The sequence below is a fragment of the Colossoma macropomum genome, unplaced genomic scaffold, assembly GCF_904425465.1.
Source record: "Colossoma macropomum unplaced genomic scaffold, Colossoma_macropomum, whole genome shotgun sequence".
NCBI classification, from domain to species: Eukaryota; Metazoa; Chordata; class Actinopteri; order Characiformes; family Serrasalmidae; genus Colossoma; species Colossoma macropomum.
Window position 1 is genome coordinate 24,841,097 of NW_023494792.1, and position 18,322 is coordinate 24,859,418.

At 37.5% G+C, this 18,322-nt stretch overlaps 2 protein-coding genes across 2 annotated transcripts; one reads left to right on the top strand and one right to left on the bottom strand.

The window, feature by feature from the left end:
* The first annotated feature begins 717 nt into the window (after positions 1–717).
* washc3 (WASH complex subunit 3) lies at positions 718–7,278 on the top strand. Its single transcript, XM_036576684.1, has 7 exons — positions 718–887; positions 1,031–1,129; positions 2,085–2,150; positions 2,470–2,601; positions 4,606–4,722; positions 5,797–5,861; positions 5,969–7,278. The coding sequence occupies exons 1-7, from the start codon at positions 837–839 to the stop codon at positions 6,060–6,062; spliced, it is 624 nt and encodes a 207-aa protein (XP_036432577.1). The 5' UTR covers positions 718–836; the 3' UTR covers positions 6,063–7,278.
* A 1,679-nt stretch (positions 7,279–8,957) lies between these two features.
* Positions 8,958–17,696, bottom strand: dram1 (DNA-damage regulated autophagy modulator 1). Its single transcript, XM_036576683.1, has 7 exons — positions 17,282–17,696; positions 16,216–16,283; positions 12,408–12,550; positions 11,530–11,707; positions 11,297–11,355; positions 9,723–9,815; positions 8,958–9,511 (listed from the first exon to the last, which is right to left on the bottom strand). Exons 1-7 carry the CDS (start codon positions 17,410–17,412, stop codon positions 9,467–9,469), a joined length of 717 nt encoding a protein of 238 aa, XP_036432576.1. The 5' UTR covers positions 17,413–17,696; the 3' UTR covers positions 8,958–9,466.
* Positions 17,697–18,322: the final 626 nt, after the last annotated feature.

Consider the following 18,322-nt stretch of genomic DNA (forward strand, 5'->3'; position numbering starts at 1 on the left):
TTCACCTGACTGGTATGCAAAGAAGGCTCCATATTTGATTAGTAAGATTCCCCAGCTCAAACTCAGGGGCCTCAGAAGCCTGGCAGATGGTTGACAGATGGACTGGATTGATTTCAGAATAAATATAAAAATGAAACTGCTGTCTCTCTTTTGACAAGTAGGGGGTGCCGCAGACACCGTTATAACATACATTCTTAATCTGTGTCTTCTTTAGAGGGTAATTTTTCACATGGTCAGCTTTGTTCAGCTGATGAGATGCAAGTCATTCAAAGTGGTTTGAAGTGACACGGTGCGTTTTAGAGAAGCTTACCGACTTGGCCGCTTCGCAATGGTGTCAACAGATTCCAGGGGTTGTGATGTCTGTAATGCAAATATAGCATTTTTTTTTTTTCTTTTTGCAATACAAAAAGACTAGTGAATCTACACGTCTACTAAGCTTTAATATGTAAGGTTCTTAACGGTGAAATTGTGGTAAATCTGAAAAAACTGGGCACTAATTTGCTTTACAACAGCCTGCACATACCATTCCGCCACGTATGTATTTGAATACTGTTTTACGACAAACTCGTATCTCAAAATGATAAAAAAAGAAAAAATAGTGTCTCTCAATTTTAGAAATTGTAAAAATTCGGTGTAATTCCCCGTTAACGTCAATACTTCAACAAGCGAGTCAGTGGAGGACTTTTACTATGGCGTTCGGTTTTGTGCAGACGGAAGTGTCACAGGTCATACTGAAGTCACGTGAAGAGAGGTTGTGTTGATGCTCGCGGAATAGGGTTTAAACGTCACACATAAACGTTTTATTACTCGTCAAAAACATCTGAATTGTGATTAACATGGATGAGGACGGGTTACCGATTGTGGGCTCGGGGGTGGATCTGACGAAGGCGAGTTTATTTATTCATTTAGACCGGCTGCTGCTGCTGCGGTCGGTCCTGAGAGCTCGTTTACACTGTGAATGTGATGTACAGAAGAGGAGACGGGGATATGAGTTCTAGCTCAGTGCTGAAATGTTCATGTTCTCTATTAGGTTCCTGCCATCCAGCAAAGAAGAGTCGTCGCTTTCCTAAACCAGTTCATTGTCCACACGGTTCGGTTCCTCAACCGGTTTTCCACTGTTTGTGAGGAGGTGACGTTGACGTTACTGTTACTTTCTAATGGGCTTTACATTCTGCACAAAGCTTAACCACAATATATTGGTTTGTTTAATTAACATATGTATTTATTCATTGTTATTTTAGGAAAACATTTGTAATTAAGAATACTGTCACAGATATAACCTGTATCATATGTAGTATTCTTAAAGGGAAGCTCCACCGACTTTTACATTTTACATAATTAAACAGTTCAGTTGTAGACAGTCGTTCAGAGTGCTTTAGTGTGAAATGTTTTGTTCTAGAGAAACTTACAGAGCCAGAATTGTTCACAGTGGTGGCGATAGGAGTAGTTAAATGCTTCTGAAAGCTTCCTTTCAAGATGCTTGCTGTCTGACACATTGTTTTGTGATAATTTTATGATCAAGTTTTGGCTTAAAATGTATAGTAATACATTCATAACGGGCGAAAAACTTTTTTTTCCAGATTTATGACTACTTCCATCATCAAAATCACATATAAAAACTCAGAAGACGTGTAGGTTCACTGGTGGTTTTGAATATTAAATAAAATGGCTATATTTGTGTTGAAGAGGTTGCGACCCCTGGTTCCTGTAACCACTGCTGTAAAGAGATCAGAGTCTGTAAGTTTCTCTACAGTGAAGCACTTCACATCAAACCACTCTGAATGACTCTGTTTACATCTCAAGGATTGAATTGTTCTGAAATGAAAAAAAAAATGGTGGAATTCTCCTTTAACTCACTATGTGCCTGAAAAGACTGCTGAAAAACATTTGCCAGGGAGTTGAAGCAGGTGGGCTAACAAGAGGGAAAATTCATTTGTGCAGTACTGTGGCACATCTAGACCAGGAGTGAAGAACAAGTACACTGCTCTTTAAAATAGAAACTAAGATTATTGAAATATGAGAGACTAATAGAAAGCAAGGTCATCATAATAGCTGCTGTGAGTGTGTTGTATCTTTTATTGTAGAAACTTGCAACAGTATCATTACGGATCCAGCAGATTGAGACAACTCTCAGCATATTGGAAGCAAAGGTAAATCAGCATTTACATCGTTAAAATCTTTTTGTAGTCTTAGGGAGGTGACTTTACAAGCAGGATTTCTCAGTAGGAAGAGAGCTGAGAGACATTCCGATTGGACAATCCTCAACTCGGAAATCCTGCTTTGTGAAATGCTTTTATGGTATCCGACACAGTGACAAGAAACACATACAGTTCCTGTTGTGGATTAAAGTATAGGGGCAGTTAGCAATGTTTGCTAACATACATACACTCAGGCATGAATTACTTGTTTGTAAACTGTCTGCCTTTGATTACCACTTGATGTTTTATTTGTTTGTTTATCACTTTGAAGCTGTCCTCAATCCCAGGCCTGGAGGATGTGACGGTGGATGGAGTGAGTCAGAGGCCTTCCACTCAGACTAACGGGCCAGCAGTGGGATCCAATGGTACTGCCGCTCCAACTGGTCCTTCTCCTTCTTCTGAGGTAGACTTTCAAGCAAAGCCCCACCAAACCCCTATATTTAAGGAAATGGAAATATGAATCTTTTTGAATGACAGAGGGGTCAGTGTTTCAGAAGAAGAACCACCATATGCAGGTGGTTTGAAATGTGATTTAATCGATTCTTAGACGCATCGCGATGCGGACGTGAACGATTCTGAATCAATTTCTAAATATTTAATTTATAATGTAATGTTGACGGAGCGCAAAAGGTGGAGCTTGGAAGTAGGTAAGTGCAGCACCCGGACAGTCTGTGGCAGCACACAACAAAAACACACATGGATGAGCGAGAAATCCGACCGGCTCCCTCTGCATTAAAAGCCAGGTTAGGTCAGGAGTCACAACCCAAATGATAAGAAGAGCCATTTTGTCCTTTCAACAAAAATCAAACATTTAATGTCCAGTATGTCTCAATATGTGTTAATGTCCTAGTATAGGCTAAACAATATAAACGAGAGCGCAGATTTACTTTGCTCTGCTTTAAGCTTTAGCTCAGCTACAGCCGCTTTCCTCCCATCTCCGCCAGAAAACTTTTCCTCAAAACTAGAGCAGTTTCTTGTAAAATGTCTCTCAACATTCGGCTGTTTTACGAGGCTGAAGTCGCTTCTCATTCTCCAGCTTCTTGTTCAAATTTTCCAATTCCACCTTAAATTCTGACTGAGGCGCCGAAGGTAAATGCGGCACCATTTAAGGTGGAACGAGAAAATTCGGGAATTCTCAGTCGTTGTGGAACAGGGCTTTCACGCTATGCTGCACACGTCCCGTCTCAAAGACATTTTACTGACACTGCGATCCCCTCCACCCCTCTCTCTACAACGAGACCAAAACCAAAGTTATAAAGTCACTAAAAACGGGTAGGGCGGCTGTAACGTGCTGCGGGGTCATCCACTGCCACTGGATCTTATTTCACCGTAACTGCGCATTTTATCACAGATGAGTGGCAGCAGCGTCTCATGTGCTCCAAAGGCAGTGAATGAGAGCCTTCTAGTTCACTTGCCACATCACTTCCATTTGATTTATTAATAAAAGATATTAGAAGTAAATTCATTATGGATCATTACAAATACTTAGCTTTAAAACTACCAAGTCCTCACACAGTGAGAAAATAGAAATCCTGTATAAAAAAATAAAAGATGCATCGAGATGCATCGATAATCGTTTTATAATCGCATCGCAGCTCTCTGAATCGTAATCGAATTGAATCGTGAGGTGCCTAGAGATTCCCACCCCTAGTCTGGATCCTCTGGCTGCTCAAATCGGATTTCAAAGTGTCTTTTGCATCATTTGCAATGTGACAAACGACAACCATCTCAAATCCAGAGTGACTGAATATTATTGGCAAATAATTATGTATATGCAAGAGAATTTTGAAGAGTTTGGATGGCAAGATGATGCACCTCCATCTCTCCTGCATCTGTGTTTGAATTCCACGTCACAAAAAAATCTGATTTGATGACTTGCACATAGCAATTTAGACAGTCATCTCAGAAGATCTGATTTGAGAAACAAATCTGATTTGCCTGCAGTCTGAACATAGCCGCGTTGTCTTTTTTGGAGAGACATTTAAGATGTTAATGCGGCGTGGTTTCTTCAAAGACATTAGTTGTTAATAAAATTGTTAAATCTTACAAGCTGTAACAGTCTGGTCCAACTTTGTCAGCTTCTGTCAACTTTGTTAAAGTGTTGACTTAACTGTGGGTTATGCATAGCTTTTCTACAGTTTACTCAGTTTACTCAGTCAGCCACTAGGTAATCGTGAACTGAATTCAGAAATTAAGGGAACTTTGCTGATACCATAGAACAAAAGTAGTTTCTACTTTTGTAGAAAGGTGCTTCTCAAAGGTGCTTTGAAGTGTTTTTTTACATTCCAACAAGCCCTTCACTATAAATTGAGCACAAATTAATTCATTCACTTTTATTAAAGATTCCAATGATTAAATAGTTTATTGTTTGTATTCATATATTGACTGCCAGTTTTCCTCTTTGCAGGATCCTAGACAAGGGCAGGAGAACCCTCAGGAGCACAAAGGAGAGGCAGTGGCAGAAAATGTGATGACTGTAGCCAAAGACCCACGATATACCAGATATCTTAAAATGGTGCAAGTGGTACGGTACTGTTCTTTCTCTGCCATGAATTTAGGGCCTCAGGATAAATTGTATTTTATCATTATTGTGATATCAGCTAAATAAAAGCTACAAAAAGTAAAACTAAGCTAAAACAGAACACAGGCCTAAACTACGCCACAATATAACTACAACCTGTAAAAATATTTGAAATATAACTAATATAATATAATGTTTTCACTCTTAGTGTTGTGTATAAAATGCATGAAGCAGTAGTGGCTACTGTCACAATAAACCTGTATCACCAAGTTTTATAAGGAATTAAATATACAATTATTGGACCTATATGGACACAAAACACACACACACACACACACACACTCACACACTGAGAGTTAGAGGACTATCTGACTTTAAATTGTAAAGCGAGTGCCTTGACGTGTAGATCCATACATATTAATCATTAAGAAGGCTCTTTTTTCCCTGTGCTCAACAAGCAGCTCCTCTATTTCCTTAAAATATGTGTTTGCAGTTGTTGGCTATTAGTATTTGGTTATTTTTATTTTTCACAGAAGTGAATGTTGTTTTTGTATTTTGTATTTTTTCCATTTGCTAAAAGGTGAGGTTAATCATATTCATCTTTAATGACCCTGCAAAAAAAAGTCTGTTTTTGCAGCACATCCAGTCGGATACAGTCTGTTATCCTAAATATCCAATTATGTTTTCAGACATTATATTTTATATTCATGCTGTGCAGCCCTAGTCCAATACCAGCAATAGCTGATTACTACTGATTTATAAAAGAGATTCTTCAGCTACGATTCCAAAATCTGATTGGCTGAGCCCCATTAGAAGCTATTGTACATACCCGATATACGCACACATATGACCTCACACATTAACTGAATTCTGGATTAATTCTAAAGTGATTCTACATGAATTGTAAAATTCTGAAAAACATTTGTGCTCTTTATTGAATACGCATCAAGGTGATTTTTTACCATGGTTCAGAAATGTCAGGCCCAAGTGTTACAGTTGTGTAGTCCTAGTAATGAGGTCAATAACTGTCTAACAGATTAACCAGACTTCTGCTGTTATTTCCTCTTCATCTTGTAGGGTGTTCCAGTCATGGCAATAAAAAACAAGATGATCCTTGAGGGTTTGGACCCCAGTCTTTTAGAGTGAGTAGTTTCAGCACCAACTGTTGCTTGTTGCTCTTATGCACGTGAGCCTCTATACATATGCAGATATGTGACTTTTATTCTCAGTTGTTTTATTTCATACTCAGTTCACCAGATGCCCCAGTTCCAGACGGTGACAAGAAGGTAATGGAAGAACAAGATGATGACAGTTCAGGCAGCGAATCATCTTTCAGCGACTGATTAGTTCTGGGGCTGCAGCAAGTTATGAACTTTACACTGTGATTAACCCTGTTCAGCTCTACACAGTGCAGTACATGCTGTGCTGTAGATGGACAAGGAAATGTCAGTTGGACTAGTAAGTGCCACTAATAGCATATGAGTGGCTTATATGTGCCTTAGATGTGGCTGAGGCAGATCTGCAGAAGAAGGAGTTACAAAATGGTCAGCATTAGAGGAGTTAACACCCTTTGGAATGACAATTGGACTAACTGCCTATAATGGTTCACATGCTTTTCTCATTAATGTAGATATTTTACTTATAGTTGTATATTTCATCTTATGTGAAAGAAAATGTAGATTAATGATTTGGGGTTTAGCTGATTGATCCGGGTGACCAGCAGAAACGTATGGTAATATTCAGAAGTTTAAATCTGACGTATTCTTGTTAAATACAAAGTCAGTATGATCACTTTTTGTTGATGTTGATAGGCTGCTTTTGCTGGTTTTCAGATACAGTGCTGGGTAACATCAGAGACCAACCTTTTGTTTATTTCCTGTCAGAACAGCCATTAAGTAGAAGTTATTTTTTCAGTGTAAGAACAAAAGCACAAAACATATATTTAACAGAAAATGAAAAAAGAAAAGCTTAATATATACTTAAGTATATCAAATCTATCAGTATGAAGCTGAAACTTGGACTCTTTTTTTTGTGTGTTAACCCACTGCCACTTTAACTCTTTCATCCTTCGATCTTAAAACCAACCAGTTACAGCTCTGTCCTCCCAACAAAAAGTTCAGGAGTCACTGACACTATGTTCTATATGATTTAAAGATATAGAAAAATGGGACTTCTAACAACCATGCAAGAGCTGGACGACCACCAAAACTGTCACCATCAGATAAACAGTACTTAGAGCTTTCATCTTTGAGAAAATCAAGCTCCAGTCTTGCTTCAGAGGTGTATCTGTCCATCTTTCACAGAAGACAACACAACACTGAAAGGATGTGTAGCTGTCAAGAAGCTCTTACTAAGAAAAGAAAATATTAAAAATAGTAAATTGAAGAAGTTAAATATTAGGAAATTGGCCCTGGAACCATGTGGAGTAATGTTTTGTGGACTGTTGGAGTAAATTTGAATTGCGATTAATTCTATAGTGAGAAGCTGAAAATGCGACCAACTTCTAAGAATGAACTCTGCAGATTTGGAAAAAAAAACTGAAAGTAACTCTTCTGAAAATAATGAAAGCTGTAGCACTAGGGCTGGGCGGTATGGCACTATTTAACATTATTGTGATAATGTCACAATATGTCACATTTTGCTTTTCTGAGCATATTGCAGCGGTCATCCATACTTGAAAAACACTTTCCAACTGCATGTCCTTGTTAGGGCACAGTATGTGAAATGTTAAATACAAATAAATGTTGTGAAATATCATGTGTCGTGAAAACATCTTGAAATATCATGATATTAGATTTTTGCCGTATCGCCCAGCTCTTCAGTGGGCACAATAAATACTTAAAAGTTTGATATTTTATTTACTTGTTGAAGCTTCTGTGTAATATTCTGTTAAAAACATGTTCTTTGCCTTTTCCCAGATGCTGAAAAATGAAGAACTTGTATTTAATGTCCATTTTGACTGAAAATTAAGTAAATTGACTTCTGCACAGTACTGTGTGTTGGTCACTTTGCAATGTTTACAGCACTAGTAAATCTTCTGATTCTAGAATGATATTAATCTACAAACCCCATTTCCAAAAAAGTTGGGACATTTTGTAAAATGCAATAAAAACAAGAACCTGTGATTTGTTAATTCACTTGAACTTTTATTTAACTGACAGAAGTACAAAGAAAAGATTTCCAGTGTTTTCCCTGACCAACTTACTTGTAGTTTGTAAACTCACTCAAAAAAAGTTAGGACAGGAATGCCAGTCAAACACACACACTCTGTGTCTACAAAGCCACGCTGTTGTAGTACATGCAGAATGAGGCCTGACATTGTGTTGCTGAAATAACCATGGACTTCCTGGGCAAAGACATCATTTTGATGGCAGCATATATCTCTTTAAAATCCCAGTATACATCTCTGCGTCATTGGTATCTTCACACATAGGCAAGTCACCCATGCCATGCCACATGTTGCCTTCTGCATTTTTTGCTGATAAAGGTCTGGACGGTCCCTTTCGTCTTTGGCATGGAGAACTCAGCGTCCTTTTTTCTGAAAAACAAGCTGAAACGTGTACTCATCTGACTGCAGCACACATTTCCACTGTCTTTCGAACCATATGAGATGAGCTCGGACCCAGAAAACTCAGCGGTGTTTCTGCAGAGAATTAATGTATGGCTTTCTCCTTGTTGTCTCCTTGTTGCATTTCTTTATGCAGCAATGGACTGCATTAATTGACAATTTCGTCTGAGGGCTCAGAGGTCATGCACATTCAACAGTGGTTTATGGCCTTGCCCTACATGGACTGAGATTTCTCCACATTCCCTGAATCTTTTCACAACATTATGTACAGTATATGGTGAAAGACCTAAATTCTTTGCAACGTTGCGTTAAAAAGTGTTCTTTTTGAACTGTTTGACCATTGTCTCAAGACGTTTGGCACAAAGTAGTGAGCCACGTCCCATCTTTGCTTGCAAGGACTGAGCCTTTGGTGGATGTTCCTTTAATACCCAGCCATAATACCCTTAACTGTTAGCAATTCAGTTGCTTATATAGAATGTTTCAAAATGGTGTAACTTGAATATTCTATAAACTTTCTTTACTCTTATTTTGCCTCTGTCCCAACTTTTTGGAGTGTGTTGCAGGGATCAATTTCAAAATTTGCATTTACAAAATACAATCAAGTTGGTCAGCCAAAGCATTGAATGTCATTAATTTGTACTTTTGTTCGTTAAATAAAGGTTCAAGACAATTAACAAATAACATATTCTTGTTGTTACTGCATTTTACAAAGTGTCCCAACTTTTCCTTAAATGGGGTTTGTAAACTCCCAGGGTATCGGTAAATGACTAACCACAAGGCAACCACTAGACTGTAAGCAGTAATGACAACGTCATGTGCTTTCATTTCACAATACATGAGTCATGCATACTGGGTAATCATATGACTATTTTATTGCTGGATCACTGTTAATAGTTGGACAACTTTAAAATTACATGGACTAAAGTGCAATACTGTTAAAAATACCGTAGGTCCTTGTTTGGAATATGCTAAATTCTGCAATCATGCCTTTGTGATTACATACATATATAAAAGTAAAAAAATATATATACAACTGAGATTGATTACAAAACATGTTTGGCTTAGACACATTTAAAATGGTTACAGTCTATAAAAAAATACAAATTTGTTAAAAAAAAAACAAAACACTGACTTGAATAATCACACACAAACTGTCACAGTCGCAGTGTAATGGTGCCGTCATTTAAACTCCAGTAATTCAGTATTCACTTTCAGGGTGAACTGCTATAGGACAAAACAAAAAGAAGAAGAGTCAGTCACATGCTATCATCACAGTATGGTCACAGGTTCTATTTCATCTTCTAATGTCATTTTAAGGTTAAAGAAAAATAATAACTAGGCAACAAATCATTCACATTCTTTCTGTTACTGTTGTAGCAATTGCTCTCAGCTGTGTATCAAAGTGTACAGGCATAGTTGATGTGAACAAACTAACCTTGAACTCTTGTATATATGTGAAAAAGAAGAAGACAAAAGTGAAGGAGACTATCCACTCGCTCACAGCACTTGCCAGATGGGGTGTGTATTCCTAGAGACCAAAGAGACAAACATCAAAGATCTTTTTTTTTTCCATTTAATTTCTTAATTAATGTAATTATGGAAATAGAGGACAGGAATCCTACACTATATGTCTAAAAGTATGTGGACAACCCTCCTAATAATAGATTTCAGGAGTTTCAGCCACGCCCATTGCTAACAGGATTATAAAATCAAGCACACAGCCATGCAATCTCCATTGACAAACACTGACAGTAGAATGCATCGTACTGAAGAGCTCAGTGAAATTATATGTGGCACTGTCTTAGGATGCCGCCTTTGTCACAAGTCAGTTTAGGAAATTTCTGCATCTGCCCTAGTCAACTGTTAGTGCTACTATTGTGAAATGGAATCAACAGCCATGCAACAACAGCCATGAAGCAGTAGACCACGCAAACTCACAGAGCGGGCCGCTTAGTGCCAAAGCGTCTAGCACATAAAAAACACCTATTCTCTGTTGCATCGCTAACTACAGAGTCTCAAACTGCCTCTGGAAGCAACATCAGAACGAGAACTGTGTATCAGGAGCTTCATGAAATGGGTTTCCATGGCAGAGTAGCTGCATCCAACCCTAAGAACAATGCCAAGCATTGGCTGGAGTGGTGTGAAGCATACTGCCACTGGACTCTGGATTAGTGGAAACATGTTTTCTGCAGTGTTGAATCATGCTTCATTATCTGGCAGTCTGATGGACAAATATGGGTTTGGCGGACGTCAGAAGAGCACTACCTACCAGAATGCCTAGTGTCAATAGATAAGTTTAGTGGAGGAGGGACAATGGTCTGGGGCTGTTTTTCAGGGTCTGGGCCTGCACAGAACCTTCAACCCCATTCAAGACCTTTGGGATGAACTCTGATCCAGGTCTTCTTGTCTAACATGAGTGTCTGACCTCACAAATGCTCTTTTGACTGAATAGGCACAAATTCCCAAAGATACAATCCAAAATCTGTTGTAAGCCTTCACTGAAGAAGCTTTTATGCTGCAAAGGGGGAGGAGGCAGCTCCATATTAATGCCTATGGTTTTGGAATGGATGTCCAATAAGCTCATATAGATGTGATGGTCAGGTGTCCACATAATTTTGGCCATGCTAAATGTGTTAGTTCAGTGGTCTCCAACCCTAGTGCTGGAGAGCTGCCTTCCTGTGGAGTTTAGTTCCGACCTATATCCAATAAGCTGCTCTGCCCTTACTTAACTCTAATACATCTGATCCAGCCAATCAGAGACTTGGGAAGAGGCTGAATAGCTGGAGCAGGTGTGGCAAACTGTGGTTGGAACTAGGCTCTGCAGGAAGGTAGCTCTCCAGGACCAGGGTTGGAGAACATTGTGTTAGTTCTTACAAAGTTAAATCACACAGATGAGCTTTCATGTTTTCTGCATCAGTCTTTCATATTAATAAGAATAAACTGGCAAAAGACTAGAGCTACATTATCTCCATTCCTCAGTCCACTGTAAGGTAAGTAAGCATACTGCACCTTGTCTTCTGGGTTCCAGTGCAACCTGGTTTCTTTCACAAAAAAAGCACAAATGATAGCTTGAAGAAAGTTAAGGAAAAATGCACAAGGTAGATGCTAAAATAAAATGCAGACATTTAAAGAAGGTAAAACATAAACATAAACTCCTGCTAATACTACTGTTTTCATCATTAAAGTCAATTAAAGCAGTTGTTTATTTTTAAATCCTGATGGAGTCAAAATTTAAAGGATGCTTGGAAATGCTGCCAGGAAGGCCACAACGGCAAAGATGGTGCGAATATAACACACACGCTTTGAGGTACCATATGGATGAGCCTTATGTGAGATTATGGTCTGAAGAATGATGTAAACCACTCCGGAGAGGAAGAAAATGAAGGCACCGATGTCATGGACGATTCTTATCGCCGTTTCCTAAAACAGCACATTAGAATAAACATGCACATTTATTATGTATTTCTGAGTAGATACTTGATTTCATATGGGTAGTACTATCACTAGTGCAGGTAACAGAGTGCAGCCCAAGAGTTTCAAAAGCTTGGTAGGTTAACAATCATCAGAAATGGCTAATGCATAATTTAAAAGAATCTTTATAGTTTACAGATGTAATATTTGTAATTTTTTTTCTTAAAACTGAAAGAAGTAGCATTACTAAGTCAGGAGAAAAAAAAACATGCTAAGATACAGTGTGTTTGTGCTGCTGCAAGTACTGCAAAGCCTGAAATAATAATTTAAAAGTAAGAGGCGTCAGGTCGGGTTTTGTGGGAGTTTTTAGGTCTTTACGTATTAACCTCAAGCGTTTAGGTCTCAAATGTAAAATCAATATTACACTGATGAAGATAGACAATAGTAAATAATTCTCTCACGTCTTCAGAGGACATGTCCTTCACCAAGTTTTGACTGCATTCTTTTTCAGTACTCTTTCAATGCACTCACAATCATCAGATTCATCCACTCGGGGAAGGGGTCTGAAGCACTGGTGTTACAATTACACATTTCCACCAGAGAAGTCTCCAAACCCCCAAAACTTACATAATGCAGCTTTAAGATGATTGTTAACTTTACTTGCTTTTGGCAACCTGGGCAACTGAGATGTTAATGTTAGTGGACACACCTGGAATGTAGCTACAAAACACATGCCCACACAAGAAGTGATGGCAAAGAAGAGAGCAGCTTTGTTCAGAGCAGGACTCACACCACCTGTTATCTCATTCAGTCTCTGCAAATATTTATATCTGGCAAACATGGTGGCAAACCCTAGAAAAAATAAAGTACATAATATGTTAAATATGTTTATAAATTGGATAGTTTCATTTCTAAAATCTGATTGCCATCTCAGCCACTTTCAGAGCCATTGTAAAATACGATATATACTAGAGATGGCACAGATCCGATACCAGAAATCGGGCCAACATCAGCATAACATGCTGGATTGGATATAGGAGGGATAAAGAGAATGAATCTGAGTCAGTCCTTTAATCAATCTGTCCTGAAAAAGTATTCAAGTATTTGAGTAGTTTGATAATGATAGTGTACTTAATCTTAAAGGTAATGCTTCAATTGAAAATAGCTCAGTGTAAAGCTTAGTAGTTTTTAAAGAAAAACTAGATCTATTGGTCTCAGCCAATAATTACGGTTTCAGTAATGTTACCAAAAATGAAAAAGCTGGGTTGTGCCATCTCTACTATATGATCGTTCTACCGAAATGGTTTAAAGTCAGAGTTGAAAAGCAATAGGCCTCATTCACCAATATCTTCCTAAGATTTTTCTTAAATTTGTTCTTAAGAAAGGTCCTAAGAAAAAGTCTACATTAGATTCATGATGTGTTCCTAAACCACAGAATTGTTCACACCTTTGTGCTCTTGAGTGTGCATAGATTCTGTTCTTACCTAAGAACAAATCTCAAATAAGAAAACACTGGTGAATCTTAGAATCTTTGTGAAAACTGCATAAATGGGTTTTAAGAAGAAGTTTCATCCCAAGAATGGTTGGTGAATGAGGCCCAAAAAAAATGACTGAAAAACTTCCTTGTATCTACGCTCATTTTGTCAGCTCCACTTATCTGATTCACTCATACCACATAACACAGCACCACCACGTCAGCGTCACTGCGGTGCTAAGAATGATCCCCTACCCAAATAATACCTGCTCTGTGGTGGTCCTGTGGGCGTCACTGAAGAACAGGGTAAAAGGAAGCTAACTAAGTGTGCAGAGAAACAGATGGACTACAGTCTGTAATTGTAGAACTATATGCAAGTGGAGCTGATATAGTAGACAATGAGTGTGCTTATTACATATTATTACATATTATTTATTATTATTACTTAATGGTATATTTTTTTCTGATTACATGTGTCATGTTGTGCCTAATATGCATTAATCGAGGAACAATCACTGTTACATATGTCTTTAGTTGGCATATGGCTTGTACCGGTCATAGTTTGTTGCTTTAACTATACACCACATTTACGTACACTCACTATACACTTAATTAACTACCTACTTATTTCTACTTACTGGCCACCTTATGAGATGTTCAACTATTAGTCATTCCATTATCCCATTTATCAGTTTCTGACCACTGGACAGCTGTTGATCATTATTATATAATTATTGGATTGGTGAACCACTGTTTGCACAGCAGTATATCTTATCACTATAATCATAAATTTTGCTATCATGATAAACAATATGCTTTTGTGAGCTTATTGTGGATATCCTCAGTACTCACACGCTGACCTACTGCACGTTTCATTACAAAAAAGCATACTTAATCTTGTTTAATTGGATTTACTGTAGCGCAGCAAGGTGGATCTTCAAGGTATGTGTTTTCAGATAAAGTGACCAATCAGTTTACAGTACTAGAGTTGTGAAACACTGAAATTGGATTAGAATTTAGTCTGTGCGCTTTACAGAAAGTCACCTAGTGGTTTAAGTTTCGATTCTTTAGCCAGCATTTGAGGTTTGGTCTCTTAGGACTTTGTGTCCAGGCTTGTTTTGTGACAGTCTGGATTCCAGCTGGGTCATGAAGAGGAGAATTTGTTTCATTTTCTAAAGAAAGAGAAGTATGACTGTAGACCACTAAAGCAGAAATTCCATAGTTACTTAAGACAGTCCCTCATACACTTAACCATGAGAATACAGAAATCGCATAAGGAAAATAAATAAGATAAATGGTTGCATGCAATTTCCCAGCACCCTTGTGAGATCAGGTGACTGAAAGGGGTTTCCTTAAGTTGCCAGAAGTAGTTTCTCACTACTATGGCCATGCAAAGACTTTGTAACTTAAGTCTAATAAGTAAAGTAAATTAGGTAAAAATTAATTGTGTTCTGTAAAAAATAAAGTACAGGTCAGTTAATCCACTTCAATGGATCACAAAATGGAAAAGATAATTTCAGTATAGATTAAAACCCCAGTTTCTTTAACAGTGGTCAGACCACAGCTCTCAACATTTTTTGCATATGGTCGCTGTCCAAAAAATACATGTATCTCTGTTTTTTTTTCCAATGTTTATTGTTCCACATCAGCACAGCACAGCAGCTGTCCTTTATATCACATCAAGACTTCATGATGAATGAACCAACAGATATAATCAGAAATTACTTGGAAAAAAGCAAGTGAGTCATTCAGCTGTGCGTGTCTTGGTTGATGTGTACAGTACTAAGAGCGCTTTATCCTCCTCATTTCTCCAGGTGTTCCAGCTTTATAGAAGCAGGTGTGTCAAAACAGCCACTTTAATATGTTTCTAAAGACTCTAGTCTTTGTACTGGTTGATTATTTAACAGAATGTTTTCTTTTTTATCTTGTCATAAACAAAAACAAATAGAGCAGCTGGTGAGACAGACGCTCACTGTCTCCAAGGACAAATGAAACACTGTATCTTGTATTTATTTAAGAAGTGTTTTTGTAGGTACATCGTTCTAAAAGGTCCCTCTTGTGAAAGGTAAAAAGGAAACAGTAGATATTTATTTCTGCATACACTAATCTTGAGATAAATTTTAAAATCCAGTAATCTGGACACTAAGCTATGTTTTGCTTAGTATAACAGACTCATGCATTACAAAACGCATTCATTCAAGATGTTTGTTTGTCTTGTTAAAAGTAGAATCTCATGTTTATTTAGGAGTGACAGTGGATAATGTTCTATGAATTTGGGAGTAATATTGTTTTTTAGTGATTTTAATGGGTTTTACAGTCTGCTATACTGAACATTGGAATTAAGCACATTAAATCTGCAAGATTTTGAAAAATGAACATATTTATTTTCATCAGGTCAACAGAAAACGAACAAAAAACCAAAACATTTCCTGTATTTCAGATATGTTATTTCTGAAACCACGAAGTGTTATTCCTGTCTACAATGCTGGGGTCGCACATTAAATGAATGTAATGTATTTAATATCACATATAAATCTATGTAAAATGTAATATGGATTATGTAATGCTTTCTGACTTTTTTCAAGCAATGACCTTGACCGTTTCAACCATTTGTAGATTCTGAATATAGTAATGTAAATCAGTGTACATGATGTGTGTTAAAAAGCACTTTGTTTATTATCATGATATAAAATTATTATGAAAATTATTTAATATTTTGTGGGACATTCATGCAGAAGTCCAGGTAGTTCCAGGAGTTCAGAAACCTTTTCATGCAGCTGTATATCCAGTAAACACAGGAAACGTTCAGTGCTTGCTTTGCCTTGTTATATAACTAGGTGAAAATAATATGTATAATAATATAATATTCATTTTTCAAAAACTCTGACATTTCATGTCCAAATGTCCAGTATAATGCGCACTGAATATCATGTTTCCCAGTAAATGTTTTATAACTAAACATTGTTTGTTTTTAAAGTGTTTCGTCTCGGGACTGAGGAGGGTAAAGGACTATGTACGGAATGAAAGCATAACTCACTCCCACCTGCAAAGGCTGTGATTGTCGACATCAGGCCAAAAATGCAGCTCTCTGGAGGGCTCGCCCCAGTGTCACTGAAAAACAACACAACCGCTCGGAAACACTTTCAAACACTTACAACAGTGTAATTATTAAATACTACTGCAGTCTAACAGCACAGCTTTTAATGCACATCATGGAACTAAACTACTAAAAATGTAGTCCTGTTTGTCTCTGTTGAAAAAAGACGAGGAAAACCATTTAGAACCTGAAGATTTTAATTCCTAATATGAACTGGCTTAACCCCTCAAAATCCCAGGCTTATTACATAATAAGTCTTATTATTCAGTAACTATATGGACTTCAGTGCAAACTAGCTGAGCTATTCTTAGTTTATAGAAGTGTGTAATAAAACTTTGGGGCTTTGCCATTTAAGGGCTTAATTGTTATCATTAGAGGCCACCATAGTTTCCTGTAGGACACCTTTAGATGCGTCTGGAATCAGTTGGATCCTTTACACTGTAATATCAACCCATTAAGAAATGTCAACACATTACAAAAACCACTAGGAACCAACAGAAACGCTTGGTAGTTTCTATGGTTTTTTCAGCAGGGTTGAGTGCTCTGAAAACTTCTTCCCGTGTCTAACTTGATGACTGTCCTCCTCGCACTAAAGGACGGGTTTTCAAGCTTCTATCGGACTATTTCAGACAGATTTGCACATTCACTTAGCAAATAAAAGAAATTTGAGATATTTTAGGAGATTTCTAAGTCCTGGTGATTGGACCCCTCCCTGCACAGCGCAGCGCTGGCTTCATACAAGGTATCGACTCTTCATGCTAAAACGAAACTAAACAAGCTTTCACAAAAAAACTGTTCCCCTTCCTCCACATTACAAACAGTCAGTGCACAGCACTGAATTACACAGCAGTTAAAATCAGAACGGTCCACTTTTACGGCAAACTAAGCACTTGCACCGCACTTCATCGCTCTTTAGTGCTCATTCAAGTTTGACATGTATGAAAACCCAAACTTCCTGGCTTCCTGGGTGAAATAACAAAGGAGTCGAGTGATGAAGAGTCGAGTCACTCACCTTATGTACGGGAAGACCACGTCCACATCTCGACGGAACAGTGCAATTAGATAGTTGACTATAAAAGTGCTTGATGACCAAACTACCAGAAAAGTTGGTAAGCAGCACAGTCCTTCTTGAAACCAGAACATCGTGCTTCAGAGGTATCTGCATCCCCCTTGCAAAGTGAAGTAAAGATGAAGAACGGCACAAAAACAGACGCTTATGAGCTCCGAGCTGCCATCACCCTGCACGACCCCTCTGTCTGTCTAACTGTTCAGCCCTCAGACTAACCTGATCTTTAATACTCTTCTGTGTCACGTGTTCACGATGGGCTTGAAATCCAAGCGCCTCTTCCTCATTGTGTTTCCCTGCAGCGCTTTACCGTTAGCGCTTACCCAAGTGGCCGAGCCTCTCTGTCTTTACCTCACTCCCATTTTTCCTCTTTTCCGTTTCGTGTGAGAAAACGTCAGAGGATTTTTCCCGGTTTTGCCTTCCCAAAAACACTTCTTTTTCACTCTGTCTCACACTTCAACACAGTTAGAGTTCTGTTTTACAAGTAACTAGTAGTTAGAAATGTACTTTACTAGTAGAAGTTAGAATTTTGTTTTATTAATAGTACTTAGAATTCTATTTTTAGTAGAAGTTAGAATTCTGTTTCATTAATAGTAGTAAGAATTCTATTTTTAGTAGTTGTTAGAATTCTGTTTTATTAATAGTAGTTAGAATTCTATTTTTAGTAGAAGTTAAAATTCTGTTTCATTAATATTAGTAAGAATTCTATTTTAAGACGTTAGAATTCTATTTTATTAATAGTAGTTGGAATTCTATTTTTAGTAGAAGTTAGAATTCTGTTTTATTAATAGTAGTAAGAATTCTATTTTTAGTAGAAGTTAGAATTCTGTTTCATTAATAGTAGTAAGAATTCTATTTTTAGTAGTTGTTAGAATTCTGTTTTATTAATAGTAGTTAGAATTCTATTTTAAGATGTTAGAATTCTATTTTATTAATAGTAGTTGGAATTTTATTTTTAGTAGAAGCTAGAATTCTGTTTTATTAATA